This window comes from Rattus norvegicus, chromosome 20, assembly GCF_021556685.1.
Source record: "Rattus norvegicus strain SHRSP/BbbUtx chromosome 20, alternate assembly SHRSP_T2T, whole genome shotgun sequence".
Lineage (NCBI taxonomy): Eukaryota > Metazoa > Chordata > Mammalia > Rodentia > Muridae > Rattus > Rattus norvegicus.
Genome location: NC_141553.1, coordinates 5,186,844 through 5,207,350, shown reverse-complemented (window position 1 = coordinate 5,207,350; position 20,507 = coordinate 5,186,844). Strand labels below are relative to the sequence as shown.

The 20,507-nt window shown below is 46.4% G+C and overlaps 1 protein-coding gene and 1 long non-coding RNA gene across 13 annotated transcripts in view; one reads left to right on the top strand and one right to left on the bottom strand.

The window, feature by feature from the left end:
• Positions 1-581: 581 nt before the first annotated feature.
• On the bottom strand, positions 582-20,362 carry Btnl5 (butyrophilin-like 5). Of its 7 annotated transcripts, XM_087598317.1 has the most exons (12): positions 12,783-13,265; positions 11,153-11,587; positions 10,123-10,217; positions 9,994-10,082; positions 8,375-8,753; positions 6,777-7,058; positions 6,463-6,663; positions 6,235-6,255; positions 6,127-6,153; positions 4,509-4,535; positions 1,731-1,757; positions 582-1,390 (listed from the first exon to the last, which is right to left on the bottom strand). In XM_087598317.1, exons 3-12 carry the CDS (start codon positions 10,205-10,207, stop codon positions 759-761), a joined length of 1,770 nt encoding a protein of 589 aa, XP_087454443.1. In that variant the 5' UTR covers positions 10,208-10,217; positions 11,153-11,587; positions 12,783-13,265; the 3' UTR covers positions 582-758.
• Positions 12,917-20,507, top strand: part of LOC147998538 (uncharacterized) — a 31,680-nt gene continuing 24,089 nt past the window's right edge. For 4 of the 6 annotated variants that reach the window (XR_015645579.1, XR_015645575.1, XR_015645577.1 and 1 more), the window contains exon 1: positions 13,086-13,278. This is a non-coding gene — a long non-coding RNA (uncharacterized LOC147998538). Of the gene's footprint in view, positions 13,279-13,764; positions 13,985-17,149; positions 17,253-18,039; positions 19,075-20,507 lie in introns of those variants that run through there. The other 2 variants (XR_015645576.1, XR_015645578.1) reach the window with 2 other exon arrangements.

Sequence of the window (20,507 nt, the reverse complement as noted above, 5' to 3'; positions counted from 1 at the left end):
TTCAGGTTTGACAACCCCTACTGCTAGGAATCTTAGCTAAGATCAGTGTGAAAAAATCCTGAGATGTTCTAATGCCCTTAATTTCTAGCTCATCCCAGAAATTTCCTTGTTCCCCGACCCCATTCCAGCTGTCCAATTCCCCTGCACACTCCTCCTCCTCTTCCCCTGCAAAGACCCCAGAGCTCTTCCTTCTCTCTGGATTTCCTACCCCCATGCATTTCCACCACCCCCACCTCAACCTCAGTTGTTCCTAAATCCACAGTGGCACCTCCACAGCTACCCGCAATGCAGCAGGGAGGCAGGGAGACCTTGGTCAGCCTGTGAACTCAATTAGGAGACACTGGGGTCCACATGAAATGATGTTCAGGTACAGATGTTATGCAACCATGAAACCAATTGTTCTAGGACACCATTTTTACTTTTAAAAATGGTCACTAGAATTATAAAATAAAATAACTCTTTTGTAAAAGTCAGCTGAAAGTCTCTATACCACTAGAAATACACATTAGTGTCTGCTTATATTTTCTATGCTGTTGGACCCAAGGCATCCATACAGACTATACAAATGAGAGAAAACCACTATGTTCCTATAAAACTTTATTAATACATACTGAAAATTGAGACAATTTTTACACACCAGAATGTACAATTTGCTATTTTACATGAAATGTAAACATTTAATCTAAAATTACATTAAATATAAAAATACTTTACACTCCCACATGGAGTCACATTGACGACTTAGGCAGTGATCCACACTATGGGAACAGAGTGTCCCTGGCATGGGACAAGAGCTGACATTCTTCCCCCTCTTTGCCCTCCTCTTGTTCCTCCCCTTTCTCTCCCTCTTCTCCCTCCTGCCCCTCAGACACACAGGCCATGGTGCTGACAGTCATCGAGACATTTCCAGACTTAAGCCGAAAGTATGGAAGAAGAGTCCCAGAGAAGGAAGCCTCATAGGAGAAAATGTGGGACATGTCACTCATGTTATAGAAGGAGATTTCCCCTTCATCGTAGTCCACAAACACCCCCACACTCTGTGGAGCTTGCCTGATGGATAAGGAAGCCCTCCCACGTTCAACATAGGCAAAATACCCACAACTAGACTGCCCCACTGTCCAAAACCCCTTCTCTGGACTCTCAAAATAAAAGTCTTTCCTCTCCACACCCTCCCTACAGACCCCCAGACTCCATTTGCTGCCTTCTCCATTTGCCAGCTTGACCTCCCAGTAATATCTTCCAGAAGAGATGCCTTTGGTGCCTAGCACACTGAAGAGGTCGATGGATAGCACACGGAAGAGTTCATTGGTGTCTTTCCGGGTCACTCTCATTCTATCCTGGGAGATGACAAGGGTGGGGTGGGCAGAGGCTGGATCCAGAGTGAAAGTCCCTGGAGAGAGAGTTACCAATCATGGGAGGTCCTGTCCAGGACTCAGAAAAAGCTATGGCTACCCCTCTCCCTACAAGCATCTTAGCATCTTCTAGGGCATTAAGTCCCTCACATGAGAGCCTTGTGGCTCAAACCCAGGTCTTGCAAGCAGAGGGAGGGAAGAAAAGTCCAATTAGGATGTCAAGATAACAAGGCACTTAAGAAGGAGACCAGCTTAGTAACTGCCACCTCTGCCATCCACATCACTGCACCCATCAACACCTGGGAGACCACAGAGAAGAGGAGAGACCAGAGCCAGAAGCACAGGGCAAGTGTCCCTAAGGAACACAGCACCACTCACAGGCCTGGAAGTGTTCCCTGCGCCAATCTACAAGAGAAATACAGATCATGTGAGGGGGTTCACAGATTACCCATCTATCTGTTCAGCAACTGTCTTCAGAAACACAGAATTTCTAGGCTTCTGAAGTTGGGGTTATAGGGACAATACGCATCTCTCTCTCTCTCTCTCTCTCTCTCTCTCTCAAACAGACACACACACACACACAACACACACACACACACACACACACACATACACGCAAAGGGAGAGAGTAACACATAAAAACACACATAAACAGAGAGAGACATAAAATATACCTATATACTCACACAGAGTGAGGGAGAGATGCACACATGAAAACACACACACACACACACACACACACACACACACACACACATCTGCTGTAGCCCGTCCAAAAAGACTCAAACGGGGCAGGGGCTTAACATCCATCCCTAATAAAGGCAGAGAAGCCTCCTCTCACTGTGCCTTGTCAGGACCCAGACACAACCATCCGGGAAGCTACACATCCTTGAATCAAAACTCTCCAAGAATGGGAGGGAGGAACGGTGATGAAGGAGGAGACCTGTGAGTTTGAGAGCAACTACGCTACATGAGGAGTTAGAGAAAAGTCTGAGCTACATAGTAAGACCCTGTCTGAGAAAACAGCATCATGGATGGTGCTCTAGAGTACAGAACCTGCAAGGCACAGTGTTTGGTCTTACAGAACAACAAGTAAACCAAAGTCCAAGGCCACTTGATGCTCTTTCAGAAAACATTGCTTCTGTTCCCAGACTCTCATGGACACCCATGGCCTTCTGTTCCTGCAGTTCCGGAGACCAACACACTTGCCCAGACTTCAACACATACACATGGCACACAGAGACACATTCAAGAAAAACACTCATTCACAGAATAAATAGATACAGACAGACAAATGGATAGACAGTATCTCTTTTTTAAAAAGAAGAGAGATGATGCTTCTGAGCAGTGCAAACTTGCATGTGGGGCCCCCTAATACAGCGATAACAGGACATCGGGTGGGATTTCAAGCTGATCACACATGCGTCAGCAAGACCCTAACCATCCGGGAGGCAATGGCCACCAGAATCAGATCACTTGGTTTAAACACCCAATTCCTGAGTAGCCAGGGTCTCTGAAGACAGAATCAAAGGGGGCCACAATGCCAAGCACAACATGGAGACAGAGGGTGTGATTGTGTTTGAGTGACAGAGAGAGATAGACAGAGACAGAGAGAGACAGAGACAGAGAGAAACAGAGACAGAGAGAGACAGAGACAGAGACAGAAACAGAGATGTAGGTAACACCAGGAGATCAGAGGAAAATAAAGAAAAGGAACTCAAAACTGAGACAAAGCCGCAAGAACCCCAACATTAAGGAGGACACAAAACCAAAGACTATCTTACAGAGACCACGTTCCCAAACCTCCTAGACTGACGGGGAATCTTCTGGAAGCAGCACTTCTGCTCCACAAGGACATCATGGCCTCCTCCACAGTCTCTGCTAGCAGATGAACTCCCCACTAACCCTGCACCTACAAGATGTCCACTGATCCAGATGGCTACAGACGGGGCCAGGCTGATGCTGACAATGACTTACCCTGCCAGGTGCCCCCAAAATGTATCCCGTGGATCTAAAAGGGAATTCCTGCACTCTTCTATGGAGGCTTCTTCAGTGACAGGGACAGGGGAACACTTAGATCATCCTGGGGAAGCAGGGATGGGGACTGAGGGAGAGGAGGATGACAGAAGCTGAAGAAAGGGAGGTCAGAGGAAAGATGTCAGAGCTGTGCACACTCCTGCTGGGGAGATGAACAAATGTCTAGTCACATACAGAGAGAGTGTCAATGACAGACCAAAGGGAAGATTCCACTCAGGTACAGCTTGTAGGAACAAAGAATCAAGGAGCTCAATTAGTTCCGTATAGGAACACCAGCTATGGAGGAGGAAATGCAATCCTTAAGGGGGAAAAAACCCTTCCACCAATAGCCATTAAATGTTTACACACTTACTTAGGGGAGGACATGATCAGCAGACCTTCCCCTGGCCACCATTAACAGTCATAACTCATGCAGAGAGTGACTGAGAACTTGGCAGCTAATGGTGCTGGTACCGAGGTTAAGCATGACTTCTATAAGCTGTGATCTCTACACTCATGACAACATACACAAAGGTACAAGGGTACAGACAGACAGACAAAGAGACAGACAGAGAATGGAAGAAAGAAGGAATCTTTGGGAGAGGAGAGGCTTTCTTGCTCCTAAAGGACCCTGTCCTGTGTAGGTCTCCTTGGGGTAGTCACAACCTCTGACAACTCAAGAGGATGACAACTACTTCCTGTTATGTCAGCTCGACACAGTAGGCTCATCTGGGGACAACGAACCTGAATAAGGAAAGTGCTTCCATAGCACTGACCAGGAGGCAAGTTTGTGGAACCTTGTCTTCACTGCTGATTGATATGAGAGAACCCAGCCCATGGGGGCACGGTCATCACTTGGCAGGCAGTTTTAGGATTTGGGTGAAAAGAAACTGAGCAAGCCACAGGAAGTAATCTGCTAAGCAGCACTCCTCCATGGCTTCTGCCTCAGCTCCTGCCTCCAGGTTCCTGCCTGTTGGGTTCCTGCCATGACTTGCCCTGTTGACAGACTGGGAGTGAGAGTCAAGTGAACACTTTCTAACTTGAGGAAATGCTCTGGTCTTGCTGTTTTATTACAGCAGGAGAACCCCTAACTAAGACCCGTGCTCTGCCCAGAGGGAGCATTCAATAATAGCCACATACCTGCATACAGCTGGGCCTTCCTCCAGGCTGTAAATGAACACACTCTGGTGAGAACTCATTCACAATACCCCACTTGAAGAGTCTGTGAAACCTTCCTCCATCCATTCTAAAATGAGTCTATGCCTAGAATGAGAGAGAACCCTGAGAACCTGACTCCTGAGAGATGCAGGGGCAACAGAGTGTTATGGAAAATTCCCAGGAAAACAGATCAGAAAGATGTCATTGTGGGCTAAGATCTCCCACTGAACCGTGTTCTGTATGGCTTTTTAAAAATTGTTTTTTTGAAATGTGTTTATCTTACATATATGATTGCTCTATGTGCATGTACACCCGCACACCAGAAGAGGACATCCAATCATATTACAGATGGTTGTGAGCCACCATGTGCTTGCTGGGAATTGAACTCAGGACCTCAGGATGAACACACAGTGCTCTTAACCTTTGAGCTATCTCTGCAGCCCTTCTGTGCGGCTTTTAGCTGTAAAATAGCTACATCTAATTCAAAAAGAAAAACAATGATAGGCGTAGTTATCACATTACTATTCTAAACTTATTCAGTGTTACTGTTAAGCAAAATATTGCAATACAAGTAAATATCATAGAGAGGAAAGTAAAGTTATTCCATAATCATCGGAAAACATTACTACATCAGCTCTTTTTTAAAAGAGCTATTTTTGGAAGTGTGTTGAAGAATAGAATGTGTACTAGTGTGGATATATAATGAATTTTTGGAGAAATTCCCAGTGTTCCTTGGGTAAAACATCTTTAAAGCCAGGTACAGCTATACCAGAGCACCAACATTCCAATCTCCTTCCTGTTGAGGACAGACACCCAAGTCTCAGCCCATCACCTTCATCAACACCTTCAGGAGCATTTGTCAATGTTCAAAGCTAGAGTCATGTGAGAGCAGGGAGCCTCAACTGAGATGGTTCCAATAGACTGGCTGAGGGAAAGCAGTGAGGCGTTTTCTTGATTGATTGATTGATTGATTGATTGATGATTGATTGATGATTGATTGATTTACATACAAGGAGCCTGCCATTGGGAGCAGTGCCACATCTATACAGGTGATCCTGTACTGGGCCAGCAAGATACTTGAAGAAGTCACTGGGAACAAGCAAGGAAGCAGCCTTGCCCTGTGGTCTCTGCTTCCGTTCCTGATCCAGGTCCCTGTGCTAGGTCCTGAGTTGAGTCCGAGACAAGGTTTTTCCCAATAGCAAACTATGATTCGAAAACGTGTATGACAAATATAACATCCCCTCTCCAAATTACCTTACTGAATTACAGCAATAGACACCTAACTAAGATACATCCTTTAAAGACATCTCACTGCTGCTGTTTGCTTCAGACAGAAGCTGTGTGAGGTGCAGACAGAGGTCTAGAGCTACTGAAACCTGAGGCACCAATATATTTGTCAGGAGTTGGTTGAATTAAGACCCAGGGACCAGGACAAACCAAAGAGTCACACATTTTCCAGCTCTGGGCAGAGATCAGGTGTCTAAATACTAGGATTCCACCTCCCAGAACCTTCCACTTCTGTCCTCAGGAGGGAACCCATTCTGCCTAGAATTAAGGAGAGGGCACTGAGGAATGATGGGACACTGGGACAGTCACTCACCGCGATTGTAGGTGGCTTTCCTCCTATCTGAAAAGCAACACACGGGTGTCAAGAAAACGGCTGGGCTCACTAGGGCACAAGAGGGCTCAGGAGGAAAACAAGACTCACCAAGTTCCTCCCTGAGTGCACCTGAAAAACATCAAGGAGAGGGGGTCTGTACACTTGGGAGGAAGAAACGAAACACAGTTTGGGTGCCTGACACTCTGGACTGCAAACCACCAGAACCAAAGGATTACAGCCCTTCACTCTGGGGATTTTAGGCCACCTATCCTGATTCCAGAACACAAGGCCCTCCTGGGGACTCTGAATCTGTCTGTTGCAGCTGTGGTGACTCACTAGCAGTCCTCAGAGCATCCTCCTTTATCGTCTGTAACTCATCCTTCTCAAGCTGAAAATGGCTCCATTCCTGCTGCAACTTCAGCCTTCCAGAATGTTCTCTTATGAGAAGATAGCTTGTGCCTGAGACTAGAAGTCCCATCATGGTCAGGATCACAATAAAAGCTGCCTTCCAGGGAGAGGCCTGAGGGAAAAAGGGCTCTGGGGCCCAGGCAGGGAGCCAGTGGTGGGTGAAGCTGAAGAAAGACAGACCAGCACCTTCCAGGAAGACCATACATTTCCCAGTCCCTGTATAATTGAGGGACAGCTCTCACCTGGGATGACAATGGCTATGGCTTTCTCCTGACCCAAGACGGGATTGAAGATGGAGCAGGCCACATTCCTCACAGAGCTGTCTCTCAGCACCAGTGAGGTCTCTGTGCTGAACAGTCCTTCAGCATCTTCATGGAGGGTCTCCGAGGATGCTGGGAGATCCTCTCCTGTGGAGTCTCTCCAGTGCACCTGGGGCTCCGGGTACCACCCTGAAGTCATGCACACAACACACACTCCACCATCTTCTGGACCTTTGATGTACACTTCAGGAGTAGAGCCCATCGCTGCAGGACAGATGTGAACACACAAGAAGCCATTTAGGTTGAGGGACCCTGGGACAAATTCTGTGACTCACAGGATCCTTTCACAGGGCAGATGGGAATTGAAGAGGAAAGGCTTTCCTGGATTAGGCTGGTCCCCTGTTGCCTTAGAGGAAAGTTAAGAGAGCCCACTGTGAGGAACAGAACAAAGGTGTAGGAGGCAGTGCTGACGCTAAGGTCCTGTTCCCCAGATGGTTCATGATCAATCAGTAAAGGAAGCCATGGGCCAATTCCTAGTCAGAAGGTAGAGGCAGGAATTCTGGATCCCTAGAAGTAAGAGAGAGACACAGGGAAGAGGAGGGAGTTCACCATGATTTGAGGTGAGAACCAGGCAAACAAGTGACATCTCAAACAGGAGTAGCCATACAGCCGCTCTACCATGTGGGTGGTCAGGGGAGTTTAGCAACCAAAGAATGGGGCAGTTGGGAGAGACAAATAAAAGATATAGTAAGGGCAAGATGTTTCTGACAGAAGAAAGTAGTGTTCAATATTGTGCCAGAAGACAGGTTAAATGAATGAAGTGTGTGTCTGTGTGTGTTTTGTCCCAGAACTGAAGGGAGACTGGGTGGGGCCTGGTAGAAGAGTCCACTTCCTGCAGCAAAGGTGAGTAGAGTGGAAAAGAGGAAAGGCATCTTCACACCACACATGGCCTGTCTTGCATCCACACAAGATCCTGAGGAAACTGAAGGATGTTGAACACAGGAGCCCTGAGATGGAAACTAGTGCTCCATCTGTCCACTCTCCACACACCTATGACACCCATAGCAGGCTCACACCCAGCTCTCCTCTCCAGGGAAGTCAGACCCTGAGCTTCCTTCCTTCCTCTCCTCAATACCTTGCCTTTAGCCTTGATCATCACTTGTCACTGACAACTCCATAACCCACTCTGATTTTCCTGCCTACACCTCAAAAATATACATTTCAACCGCTGGTATTTTCATAACACTGACATAATCACTAATTCACAGAAGTAGACACAGCACATTTTAGGAAAGGCCACATATACAATATGGGTGGAATTTATCTATGGCAAGTTTACTGCGTGTTTCTGACCCCAAAATGTGAAATTAAAAATAAGTAGAGATTAAAATGAGAGACCAGAGCAACCATGTGAGTCGGGCAAGTCAGAGCAAGCTCAAGGACAGTCTGGCAAACATGAGAACTTCTCTCAAAGCATAAAAGAAAGGAAGGGCTGGGTGATGTCATCTGTCAGTTTCCTGTCAGTTTCCTCCCACACAGAGGTCACCTAAGATTTTTAGAACAGGGATCAGTTAACCCACCTGCCACCTTCAGTTCCAAGATGGCCTCTTCATAGAGCACTCCCTGTTTGAAGTGGCAGACGTGTATCCCACTATCTGACTCCTGGACATTTTGGATCCTCACAGCAGCCTTGCCTTCATGGAATTGATCCTTCACCAGCGAGGTCCGCAAAGAATACTCAATCATCTGCTCTTCCTTCTGCTCCTCTTGGTCCCGATAGACAAATACTGCTTCTGAGAATCTGGTGCGGAACCACCTCAGCTCCTCCATGTTCTCCACACTCATGGCTGGAGACACGGAGCAGGGAAGTATGGCTTCCCTACCTGGTGCGACCACAACGGGGTCTGAGGGACCAAAGACCCGGAAACCCTCTGTGGACACAGATGTAGCAGTGAGAGGCTAGAGGGACACAGGGCAGTGCACAGAACACACTCTGAAGGAGAGTATCATGCCAGGAGAAAGCAAGGGGTAGATGGGGTGGCTCTAGGCATTGTGCATCAGGCATCCATGAGTAACTTAACCAATGTAGGAATAGACAAGCTACCTTTGGACACAGCAGTGCCCTCCATAAATAATGCAAAAAAAAAAAAAAAAACTCTTCTACCTATGTTCCTGGCCCGAGACCCTTCCATAAAGGAATTCCTTCTGGATTCTTTCTCCAACTTGCATGTCCGTCCTCACCAGATGCATTTCAGGTAAGTGAATCTTCTCTGAGAATTCTAATGTCAGTATGTTGGGGTAGGTTCAAAATCATAAATCTATAAGGATCACTACCGATGCTCACATGATTGGCTATATGGCCACACTGTGAGAAGCACAGGTATAACTGGCTGGTCTAACACAAGACCCAATGCTAAATTCTGATATCACTCAGTTTTTTCAACCACTAAATAAAGAAAATATTAAAACATAGGACCGAAGCTGAAGAGAGGACTGAAAAACTAAGATCCCAGAGATTCCTGCAGAGGACCCAGATTCAATTCCCAGTCCAAACAGGTGGGTTCATGACAATCTGTGACACTCTTCTGAATTCTAGGGACATGAGGCATATGTGTGTTACATGGACACACATTATGGGGTTATTTTTCTGAACAAGCCACCTGCATTCCAGATGTCCCAGTAACTTCCTCATACAGAAGAAAGATTGCCTCTCCTTGGGCCTTGGTCCTGTAAACCTCAAGGACATTGTCACAGGGACTGTGGCCCCAAGAGCTCTTTGTGACTGTGCACTGCTCCATTTGTGTCTAGCACACTGCTGCCACTAGAGAGTCCAGGACACCTGAGAGCTGTATTCTAATCCCCACCTCTGACCTTTACATGAAGGAAAAGCCTCTGCCTGCTCTGCTCAAGGATCACTGCTGACTCTGACTCCCACCAAGGGACACCAGGCCATCAGGGCTCTCCCAACTCAATCCTCCTCCAGGCAGCCCCAGTTTCTCTCTTGTTGGGTTGTTCTGCTGGAGCCACACTGGCCTCTCACACCCCAGGCACAATGCCAGCACCAAGGCTGTCCCACCTATACTTCCCAGGGAGGATCTGACTATGTAGCTCAGGCTGGCCAAGGGCTCACCGCATTCCAGTGTCAGCCTCTCGAAGGCTGATGCACGCATGCTCGCCTAGATTTTCATTCCTAACTCACTACAAATGGAAAGATGGCAAAATGCTTGGTTCCAGGTTTGTGAGTCTCCTGCACATCTGAGCTGCAGAGCTCCTGGCACATCCTGGCCACTGTAGGGAGACACGGGAAGGGAGAGCAGGACAGACTCACTTGTGGTCACCCAGCAAAGCAGCTGTGTAAGGACCAGGAGGTAGGAGTCCTGGAAGAGCACAGAGGGCTTGCAGTAAATTCCCATGTCCGCTGAGCTGAAGAGAGAAAGAGGAGAGGCAGGTAAACAGCCTGGAGCAGGCAGCAGAAGGCAAGATTCTCCCAGATGTTGGACCCCTCATCAGAGACTGCATGGCTGAGAGAGGAAATCTGCCCACAGGACCAAGACTTATCTGTGCACACAGGGTGAAGGCTCCCCACAAGCCAACACTGAGAAATGGCCAGACATGGGCTGCTCTCAGCCCTGCAGAAGACTGGGCAGCTGGGGACGTCAAGTCATCTGAGAGGAAGCTATTACTTTATTCCCCACCCAGTCCCAGCTCTAGGGCAACCAAGCTCTACACAGAAATAGGCTCTTCCTGTCCCACGGCCTTGGGGAGAGCCCAGTCTAGACACCATGACTCCAACTCCCCCTTAGCCACATACTGCCTGTGACCCCAACACATGGAGCCTGGGCCCGGCCCCATCCTCAGGAATACCTTGGACCCTGTATTCTTTGGCTCCACAACTGTGACCAGCCCCTTACGGGCAGCGTCAGAGACACACAGATCTCTGAGAACACTGACATGACCATCACAAAAGCCTTGTTCTGGATCTTGGTTGTGGAGTTTGTCTACACTTCTGTTCCAGCCCAGACTGAGCCATGGTTCCTGAAATGACTTTACATGACAGGTGCCATACACACATGTCCCACAACACAGGTTTATCCTCATAGTCTCTGTTGGAAAAGACCAAGCTGGGTGTATACAGGGTTTTAAAGAACAAGAACTTCATCAAAGAACAGCTTCTTCCCAAACCACCTGCTGCTTGGAAGGAGAAGGGGTGGGGAGGGAGCCTAAGGGAGAAGGGAAACAGAGGCTCTCTGAGCTGTCTCCATGCTCACCCACCAGGAAGGTGACCTGCTGGGACTCACTCAACCTAATCTTCTCTCTGCTTCTTCTGCAGGCCCCAGTTGTCTTCAATGCCCACCTACCTGCTTCTCTTGGCTCCCAGCTTTGAAAGGCCGTGACTTCATCAGGAACAGCTCAGGGCCAAGGCGACACAGCAGACCCCAAATCTTCCTCTCACACCTCAGCCCTGCTCCAAGAGGCTCTCACAGCTCTAAGCTTGGCTCTTCTCAAAGTCAGCAGCGGGTCTCCACATCTTCAGAATCATGGTTTCTAGAGCAGCATACTACAAGTACAGCATAACCCAGGTTGTCACAGCCACTCCAGACACACTGACAAAGACGACAATGAGGATGACCAAAACAGGCTGCCACACAGGCCAGGGCACAAATATGATGAGGACGGATGGACAGACAGATGATCAGATGAGAAGATGGATGGACCAAAACAACCAATGCTGTGGTGTCACGCCTATTCAAGCAGCGCCCTTTGAGCCAACAGAGCGATTACAGTTTCAGCCACTGAAAGTAAAAGTTCCAGCAGTGTGAACAGGGTGTGTGTTCCTTCTGTACGTGGTGTTCTAAGGGGAAGAGGTGAAGGTTCACCTCACCACCTCAACCGCAATCCCACCCTGGCCACTTCCCACGCTGTCCAATGGAAAGAATCCTAAGACCTCCATTTACGGAAATTTTAAAAGATGACAGAAAGAAGACAACAGATCTTTACTGAATCAGTTTTCAGCATCAGGAGTGGCTCACATCTGCACACCGCAGACTTATGTCAACTCCTGTCACAGCTCCAAACCCACATGGTGTCATGAGCCCAGGTCTAGCTCCAGTACCTACTGAGGTGAGGGGCAGGTGGTCTGTCTTCCTTAAACATGTAGTTCCTACCACAATCCCTGCCTCATCTGCAGCCCAGCCCAACCCCAGCTCCTAACATCACAGACTCAGCAGAAACCTGCGAGGTTTCTTGGACTCCAGGGGCCTGGCTGTAAACAAACCTTATCTCCTTCTCAGCCACCAGCCCATGTCTCCCAAAGGGGAGGACCAGTTAAGGCAGTCACCAGGAGCTGACAGAGACACTTAGTGGACACTGAGGAAACCAGGACGGGATGCCCATTGTGTCTTCTCCCAGGGCATCACAGTCACAGGCAGCTGTATCAACAGTAAGTGCTAATAAAGGAGGCAGAGATGACTGCTATTATAGTCACATGATCCTGACTCTGTACACTAACCTTAACCATAACCCATTCTAACGGTCCTATCCATAACCATAACCTGGACCTGAACCTTAAGTGTTCTAAACCAAACCCTACCAACCCTAACACCAGCACCATAACCCTAAAACTGACCATAACCCTCCCCCTAACCCTAACACTAACCCTGACAATGCTACCTCTATCCATAGCCATAGCTTTTCTAAGGTAGAGGCTGGACCATCAGGAACTCAAGGTCATCCTTAGCTACATAGTGAGTTCAAAGTCAGCCTGAGCTATGTGAACCCTGTCTCACACCCTGGAGTCTGAGTGACACAGGACACGTCTTTACACCACCAATGGTGGAGTGCATGAATCACTGTGTCTTTTAGTACAGCCTCTTTCTCTCAGTTTCGGTTTTGTTCAAGGAGCGCCTATTCTGGTGTGGTCTGTAGGGAGCAGGCGGCAAAACAAAGATGGGACCAAGAGCCAGCCCAATCTGAATGTAAACAACTTACCGCGCATGCGCAGGCTTGTCCCCTCGTCAGGGCAGCTGTATGATCCGGCGCCCTCTTGTGGTGAACAATAGCACTGCGCATGCGCAGGTTTTGCACCTGGTGTCAGTTGGCCTTTAATATGCTAATGAGGGGGCGGTACCATGCTGGTGGGGTGATTCGTTCTCTGCCAATCCCTGGAGGACAAGTAGTGGGGTGATAGTGGGATGACAGTGGGGTGATAGTGGGGTGAAGCGTGCCCCACCAATCCCTGAAGGATTATTAGCATACTGTTGTGTATATAAGGCGAGCGCTTTTGCCGCTCGAGGTCCCCGTATCACCAATGAAGGTGTCCTGCAATAAAGGATGTTGACAAGGATCTGACCGTGTTGTGTCTTCCTTGCTGGACGAGGTGGGCACAACAAGTGGTGGCCCTGTATGGGGACCTGAGAATATTCTCGTGGATCCAGAAGTCTTCAGATTCAGGATGGCGACGTCGGAAAATTCCTGGATAAGGGAGGTAAGATGAATAAAGTTCTCTGGAGGTAATCAGAGACTATTAAAGCCTTGGTATAGAGGCCGAGAGGTTCATGAAGTTGAAAGCCTTAGTATAGAGGCCTAGAGTTTTGTGAAGTTGAAAGCCTTGGTATAGAGGCCGAAAGGTTTGGGAACTACGGCAATGTTGTTTCCAATTGATCCTTTGTGGGTAAGGCTTGTAATTTTGTTTATTTTTTTCTTTGTGTGGGAAGCCGTTAGAGCGGTTAGGACAGGTCAGAGGGTCCTTGCAGAGCAACAAGAAAGTATGTCGGAGGGAGAAAAGTTCTCGAAAGAAAAAAAAAAAGAAAAGGAGATAAAAGGAACAGAGAGAAGGCAGAGATAAAAAAAAGAGGATAATCAGGACCAGGAAACAAGTAAGATATATTCTTCTTTAAAAGCCTTGACCTTAGAAATGTCAGACAATCTAGAAAGCATCACCTACAGCTTAGAGAAAGTGAAACTAAAGGTAGAACCATCGGGTCCCGGGCTGCCTGCAGAGCAACAAAAGGAAGCACAGGACTCGACCTCAGTTCTACCACCAGACTCGTATTGACCCCTTGAATGGGAACTCAGGTGGTGGATACAGATTTTAAAGGCCGCAGTAAGCAGAATTCAGAAGGATCCCAGAAATTGAAAGCATGTGCAAAGATAAAGATTTGGGGTAGTGGTAATGGTCAAGAGGGGACAAGGTAATAATGGTAAAATGTTTTTGTCTATGTGTTCTTTTAGAGTTATGTTAAAATCTAGAGAAGCAAAGTCGATTCTCATTGATGCTTTGGACCCTGACTAGAGACAGTTTACACCCTAGACAAGAGAGAGAATGGGGTTGAGAAAAACAGTCCTCCCGAACTCTCCACAGATGCTTTGGCAAAAGAAGGAAATGAGCTTAAACTTTTTGGAGCTCTCCTGGGAACAGAAGGAGGTGGAAGACGTCTTGCCTCCTTGCTGGCTCCTATTGGAGAAGTGCTTATTTCTGGTTCTGGGTCCTTTGGGTAGAATGTCTGGGTCCCTTTGGTGGAACACCATCTAGTTCTTTTCCTCTGTGTCTATTGTCTGTCCTTGGTGCACCAAGCTGTTCATGTATGTCAATTTATGTCTGGGTTTTGCTTCTCATTGCTTGAATGTTTTGTGTTTCATGTTTAAAAGAAAAGGTTAAAATTTTAAATGCTGGTTGATTCACCCATTGATGTAGCTTTAACTCCTTTCAAGAAAGGAACAAATATATAAAAAGTTTCAATTGGCTTTTGGAGCCTGCATCTGTAGCTAGAAGCCAAAGTGGGCTGGGCAAGCTCCCCAGGGGGCTGGCTAAATGTTTATACTAGCTGATCCTAAAGACACCAGGAGCTTCCCAGTTTCTAAGGTACTGGAACTGATGGCTGTTTCTCTTAGAAAAATCTTTGACTGTGATTATTGGACTCAACAGATGACAAGGTGTTTCTCTTAAAACTACAGCTAGAAAAAGTAAAAATGGTGATTGATTTAAATATTAAAGGTATGTGTAGCCACTTCATTTTTGTTTCTGATTGGTTTTAAATGTATAAATATTCTCTACATGCCTTGGTTATGGACTATTGGCTTTTAAGTTATTGGATATGGTAAAAAAAAATGTGACATTGGTAACAGAAAGTTGACATAAAACTGGTAAATTTGGATGGAGTCATTCTAGACAACATGTGGCATGAGCCAATCTAGGGAAACAGGTCTAAATTGGGATGATATTTTTATGGAAATCTTATCCCAGAAATCAGGCTTCTAAAAGATTTTAAGGCAATGTCTCTTTATTTAAATACTGGAGACCGCACCATCATGTGTTCATATGTAGGAATTAGCAGTCAAACCTTGTAGCATGAAGGATAGACTCGGTGTTTTGGAGACTTGATTTTGGGATGATGAGGCTGATCTCGAGGAAGAGGCTGCTCAGTGTGAGAGGGAGAGATATGAAGATTGTGGCACCCTAGAAGCGGCCTATGCAAAAGTGGTTAAGGTGCTTGAAAACAATCAATTGTTCATAGCACCTGAAAAGGTTCAAATGGGCCAAATGGTAGAATATATAGGAACTAAAATCACTCCTCATAGTATTTCCCCTCAGAAAATTGAATTACGAAAAGATCATCTAAAAACATTAAATGACTTTCAAAAATTACTAGGAAGCATAAATTGGATTCGACCCTATATTAAAATGCCCAATGTAGATTTACAACCACTTTATGAGATCCTGAAAGGCGATTCTCAGCTTACTTCACCCCGTGTTTTAACCAAGGAAGCACGATTATCCTTGAGGAAAGTAGAAGAAAGATTAGAAAAGGCAATGCTTAGAAGGTACAAGGAAAAGGAAGATCTGCTTTTGTGTATACTGAGAACCTTTCCTCAGCCTACAGGAGTGCTATGGCAACAGGGACCACTTCTTTGGATTTATCCCCATATTTCTCCAAATAAGACCCTTTAATATTATCCTTCTGCCGTTGCACAGCTTGCTGTGTTAGGCGTTAAATCTTGTATTCAGCATTTTGGTATTTTACCCAAGAAAATTATTATACCATATACTACTGCTCAGATGGAAACATTGTGTGCCTTGATAGATGATTGGGCCATATTACGCTGTAGTTTTGATGGAGAGTTTGACAATCATTATCCTAAGGATCCTTTGCTACAATTTTTTACTGAACACCCAGTGATCTTTCCTAAGATCACTGCCTCAGAGCCTTTGTCTGGAGCATTAGATATTTATACAGATGGCTCCAAAACAGGTGTAGGTGCCTATATGGTTGATTCTCAAGAACCAATCTTAATTCAATACAGTCCAGGCACCCCCCAAATTACAGAATGTAAAATTGTATTGGAAGTTTTCAAAAGATTTCATGATTCTTTTAATTTAATTTCTGACTCTGCTTATGTAGTTAATGCGGTGCGCTCACTTGAAATTGCAGGGCCAATCGGTCGACTAGTACCATATGTCAAATTCTTTTAGAATTACAAAATTTTATTTGGGCCAGAAAAAATAAATTTTTTATACAACATATTCGAGCCCATACTAATTTGCCTGGTCCCATGACCAGTAATACCGCCCTGGTGGATGCTAGTACTCGTAGAGAGTTTATTTTTCATGCCGCACCGGTTGATCTCACTAGAGAATTTCATCAAAAGTTTCATGTACCTGCCTTTACTCTTCAACAAAAATTTAAAATCTCTAGAGCTGCAGCTCGTGATGCGGTGTTACGTTGCCAAAATTGTGTTCAATTTCACCACCCTCCTCATGTGGGGATTAACCCTTGTGGTCTGATCCTGCTAAAACTTTGGCAGATGGATGTCACACACATATCTCAATTTGGAAATTTAAAATATGCTCATGTTTCTGTTGATACCTGTTCCGGTATTATACACGCTACTCTGATGACTGGTGGAAAGGCTCGTAATGCCATTAGTCATTGCTTAGAGGCATGGGCAGCCTGGGGAAAGCCTGATAGTCTCGAGACAAATAACGGGCCTGCCTACACTGCAAAGTCCTTTCAGGCATTTTGCCAGACAATGCAGGTCAAACATACTACAGGATTGCCATACAATCCCCAAGGTCAAGGAATTGTGGAAAGGGTACATCGTACCTTAAAAGAGCTTATAAAAAAAAAAAAGAGGGAATTGCCAGCGGCCGAACACCAAAAGAACAACTTTCTTTAGCTCTTTTTACTCTAAATTTCTTAATTTTGGATACGCATGGCCGCTCTGCTGCGGATCGCCATGCTGCTAGTACACCTATAACTAATGCAGAAGTAAAGTGGAAGGATGTCTTAACTGATAAATGGCATGGCCCAGATCCTGTGATTTCGAGATCTAGGGGAGCTGTTTGTGTTTTTCTGCAGAATCAAGAAAATCCAATAGGGATACCTGAGCGTTTGACTTGAAAATTGCCTTCTGCTCTTCCTGAAGATGAGACTACAAACCCTACTATTACTACTGGGAATGGTAATACAGGTTAATTTGCTCACCCTGTGGGCTATTGCCAGATACTGCCCAGTACCCATGCCAGTTCATAGGAATTCTACTGTTTTGAGAATAAGACTGGCAAGCATAATCTCTGGCCTTGGTTTCAGTGGGTGCTGTCCAATGAGCAAGGGGCATATACATCCCTGACCCCCTTTGCTAGGTTGATGGGTGAGAACTTCGTGCTGTATAATGTTTCAGCTACCAGAAAAAATGATACCAGGTTGACCAATATTCAATATAATAACCACTTGGCAAATAATACTGCCACTAGTACTTCAGTATGTGTTAGATCACCTTTTTTCTTTCTGATAATCACTAATGTCAGCAATGGTGTTTTAAATTGTAATAGCTCTCATATAGTCTGCTATTTAGCTGAATGCTGGGATGGCACCAATGACACCACAGTGATGGTTAAGATTCCCTCCTTTGTGCCAATCCCAGTGGAGGCAAACCCAGATAGCTTTCCTATTCTTAATTTGCTGAGAGCCAAAAGAGATTTTGGAATTACGGCAGTCATAATGTCAGCCATTGTGCTGTCTGCTGCTGCACCTACCACAGCTGCAATCGCTATGACCAATCAAATACAGACGGCTGAGACTGTCAATCAGATTGTAGAAAGAACTGCAGTGGTGCTAGAGATACAAGAAGAATTTAATACCCATTTGGCATTTGGCCTTCTATTAGCCAATCAAAGGATAGATTTAGTTCAAGAACAAATTGAAGCACTGTATCATATGACACAGCTGTCTTGCGTTTCCTCCCTCAGAGGTTTATGCATTACTCCTTTGCGAGCTAACTTTTCTCAGCATTCTCAACATTGCAAAGAAATCTCGAATTATCTGAAAGGAAATTGGTCCATTAAAGCAGAGCAACTATCAAGACAATTGCTGATGCAGATTGCTGTCCTCAACAGCACTAGGCTGGACCCCATCACAGTTGAAGACTTTACCTCATGGATTACCAATGCTTTCTCCTTTTTTAAGGAGTGGGCGGACATGTTTGCCTGGGGAGCTATTGTCCTCCTGGGATGAGGAGTAGGTCTCAAGCTTATTGGAAGTTTAAAAGGGGAACATGCCAGACACAAAGCGGTTGTTTACCAGGCTATGACCGCCATAGAACATGGTGCTTCTCCCAATATATTGCTGGCCTCTTTGAAAGATTAAGAGTTCGCCCTAGATCATTTTTGTCACAGTCATGTGGAGTCATTTTATCCAGAGACGGGCAACTTTCCTCGAGCTCAGACCAACCTAAGACACGGGGCCCGGTGGCGATAGGGTAACGCGGCGATGGGTAAGGCCGAGTTATCGTCAGGAACGACCTAAGACAGGAGCAATGACAAGATTGACGTGACACCCAGACCTAGACTACTCATTTTATTAAACAAAAAAGGGGGAGATGTAGGGAGCGGTGTGGCAAAAAAAGATGGTGCCAACAGCCAGCCCCGTCTGAATGTAAACAACTTACCGCGCATGTGCAGGCTTGTCCCCTCGTCAGGGAAGCTGTATGATCTGCCGCCCTCTTGTGGTGAACAATGGTACTGTGCATGCGCAGGTTTTGCACCTGGTGTCAGTTGGCCTTTAATATGCTAATGAGGGGGCAGTACCATGCTAGTGAGGTGATTCGTTCTCCACCAATCCCAGGAGGACAAGTAGTGGGGTGATAGTGGGGTGACCCGTGCCCCACCAATCCCTGAAGGATTATTAGCATACTGTTGTGTATATAAGGCGAGCGCTTTTGCCGCTCGAGGTCCCCGTATCACCAATGAAGGTGTCCTGCAATAAAGGCTGTTGACAAGGATCTGACCGTGTTGTGTCTTCCTTGCCGGACGAGGTGGGCACAACAAGTGGTCGACTGCAGCATACAGAGGTACCTAATGCTGTGGCTTCAGGGAGTCTGGAGGATGCTTCAGGCTCCCTCTGTGGAACCTTTTGGCTCGGTACCAGCAGGAGCTGGCTGAGTCACCAGTTAGACTCCCTGGCCTTTGGTTTGGTGTGAGCATCCTGTTTGCTATTTTGTTCTCACTTTTTGTGTGTTCCTGTGAGCAATCTGTCTCTGATTATTATTATTTTTATTTACGTGGACTAACAAAATATTTGGACATGGGACAGAAGAAATCAACTCCCTTGAATCTGCCAGTAGGTCATTGGAATGAGACTAAGTGATGAGCTAATAATCTTTTGGTGACCATTAGAAAGGGCAAATGGACAACTTTGTGCTCATCTGAGTGGCCTCCGTTTGAGGTCGCATGTCCCACCACTGGGACACTTGATCTCTCTGACATAAATGAAATGAAAAGGAAGGTATTTGGAGATGGCTCAACTGCCCACCCTGACCAGGACCCCGACATGATTGTTTGGGAGATGTTAGTAACTAAACCTCCTCTCTGGATCAGACATGTTCTCCCATCACGTCTATGCAGAAGGAACCACAGAAGATGATTCTACAGGACACCAGCACAGCAGACCTCCTTCTGGACCCCCAAATACATACCCCCCAGCAGCTGTACCCAAGGCCCCACCGGAATCAAATGAAGGGTCTGAAGTACTGCCAGCCCCAGGACCTTCAGGACTCTACCCTCCCATTCCCCAACCAGGTGTGACCCGGAGCCATTAATGGGAATCTGGAATAGGAGAGCCAGCTCCCCTGATACCACGGTGGTTCTCCATGTTTGAGGCTATGGACCCACAGATGAGGATGGGAATCAGGTCATGCAGTACTGGCCTTTTCCCTCCAGATTTATATATGGAAAGCACAACACCCGCCCTTCTCAGACAACCCCAAGGGACTCGCTCACCTGATAGAATCAATTCTCTTTACCCCTCAGTCCACCTGGGATGATTGTCAGCAGCTCATACTGGTCCTCTTCACCACTGAGGAAAAGGAACTTCTTCTCGTAGAAGCCAGGAAAAATGTTCCTGGGGCCAGCGGGGTCCCCACCCAGAATCAGGCTGACATTGACAGTGGATTTCCCAACAGGAGACATAATTGGGATTATAATTCAGCTGAAGCTAAGAAGCGCATAAATGTCTCCAGTCAGTCTCTGCTGTCAGGAATCAAAGTCACTTCCCAATGACCAAACAATTTGACTAAGGTAAGAGAACTGAGGCAGGGTTTTGATGAGTCCCCAGCCAACTTCCTGGAGCAGGTCATGCAAGCATTATGTCATTATACAGCCTATGACCAAGCAGTGAGAGCACCAGGCTTCCATGACCATGGTTTTTATAGGTCAGGCCA

Coding starts and splice junctions, on each gene's coding strand:
- Btnl5 (XM_087598317.1), bottom strand. CDS start 10,207: ATGGGAATTTACTGCAAGCCCTCTGTGCTCTTCCAGGACTCCTACCTC. Junction 8,754..9,993: donor TTGCCATCTTTCCATTTGTA/GTGAGTTAGGAA, acceptor GTGTCCCTCTAG/CCTCTCACTGCTACATCTGT. Junction 6,154..6,234: donor TGCACTCAGGGAGGAACTTG/GTGAGTCTTGTT, acceptor GTTGCTTTTCAG/ATAGGAGGAAAGCCACCTAC.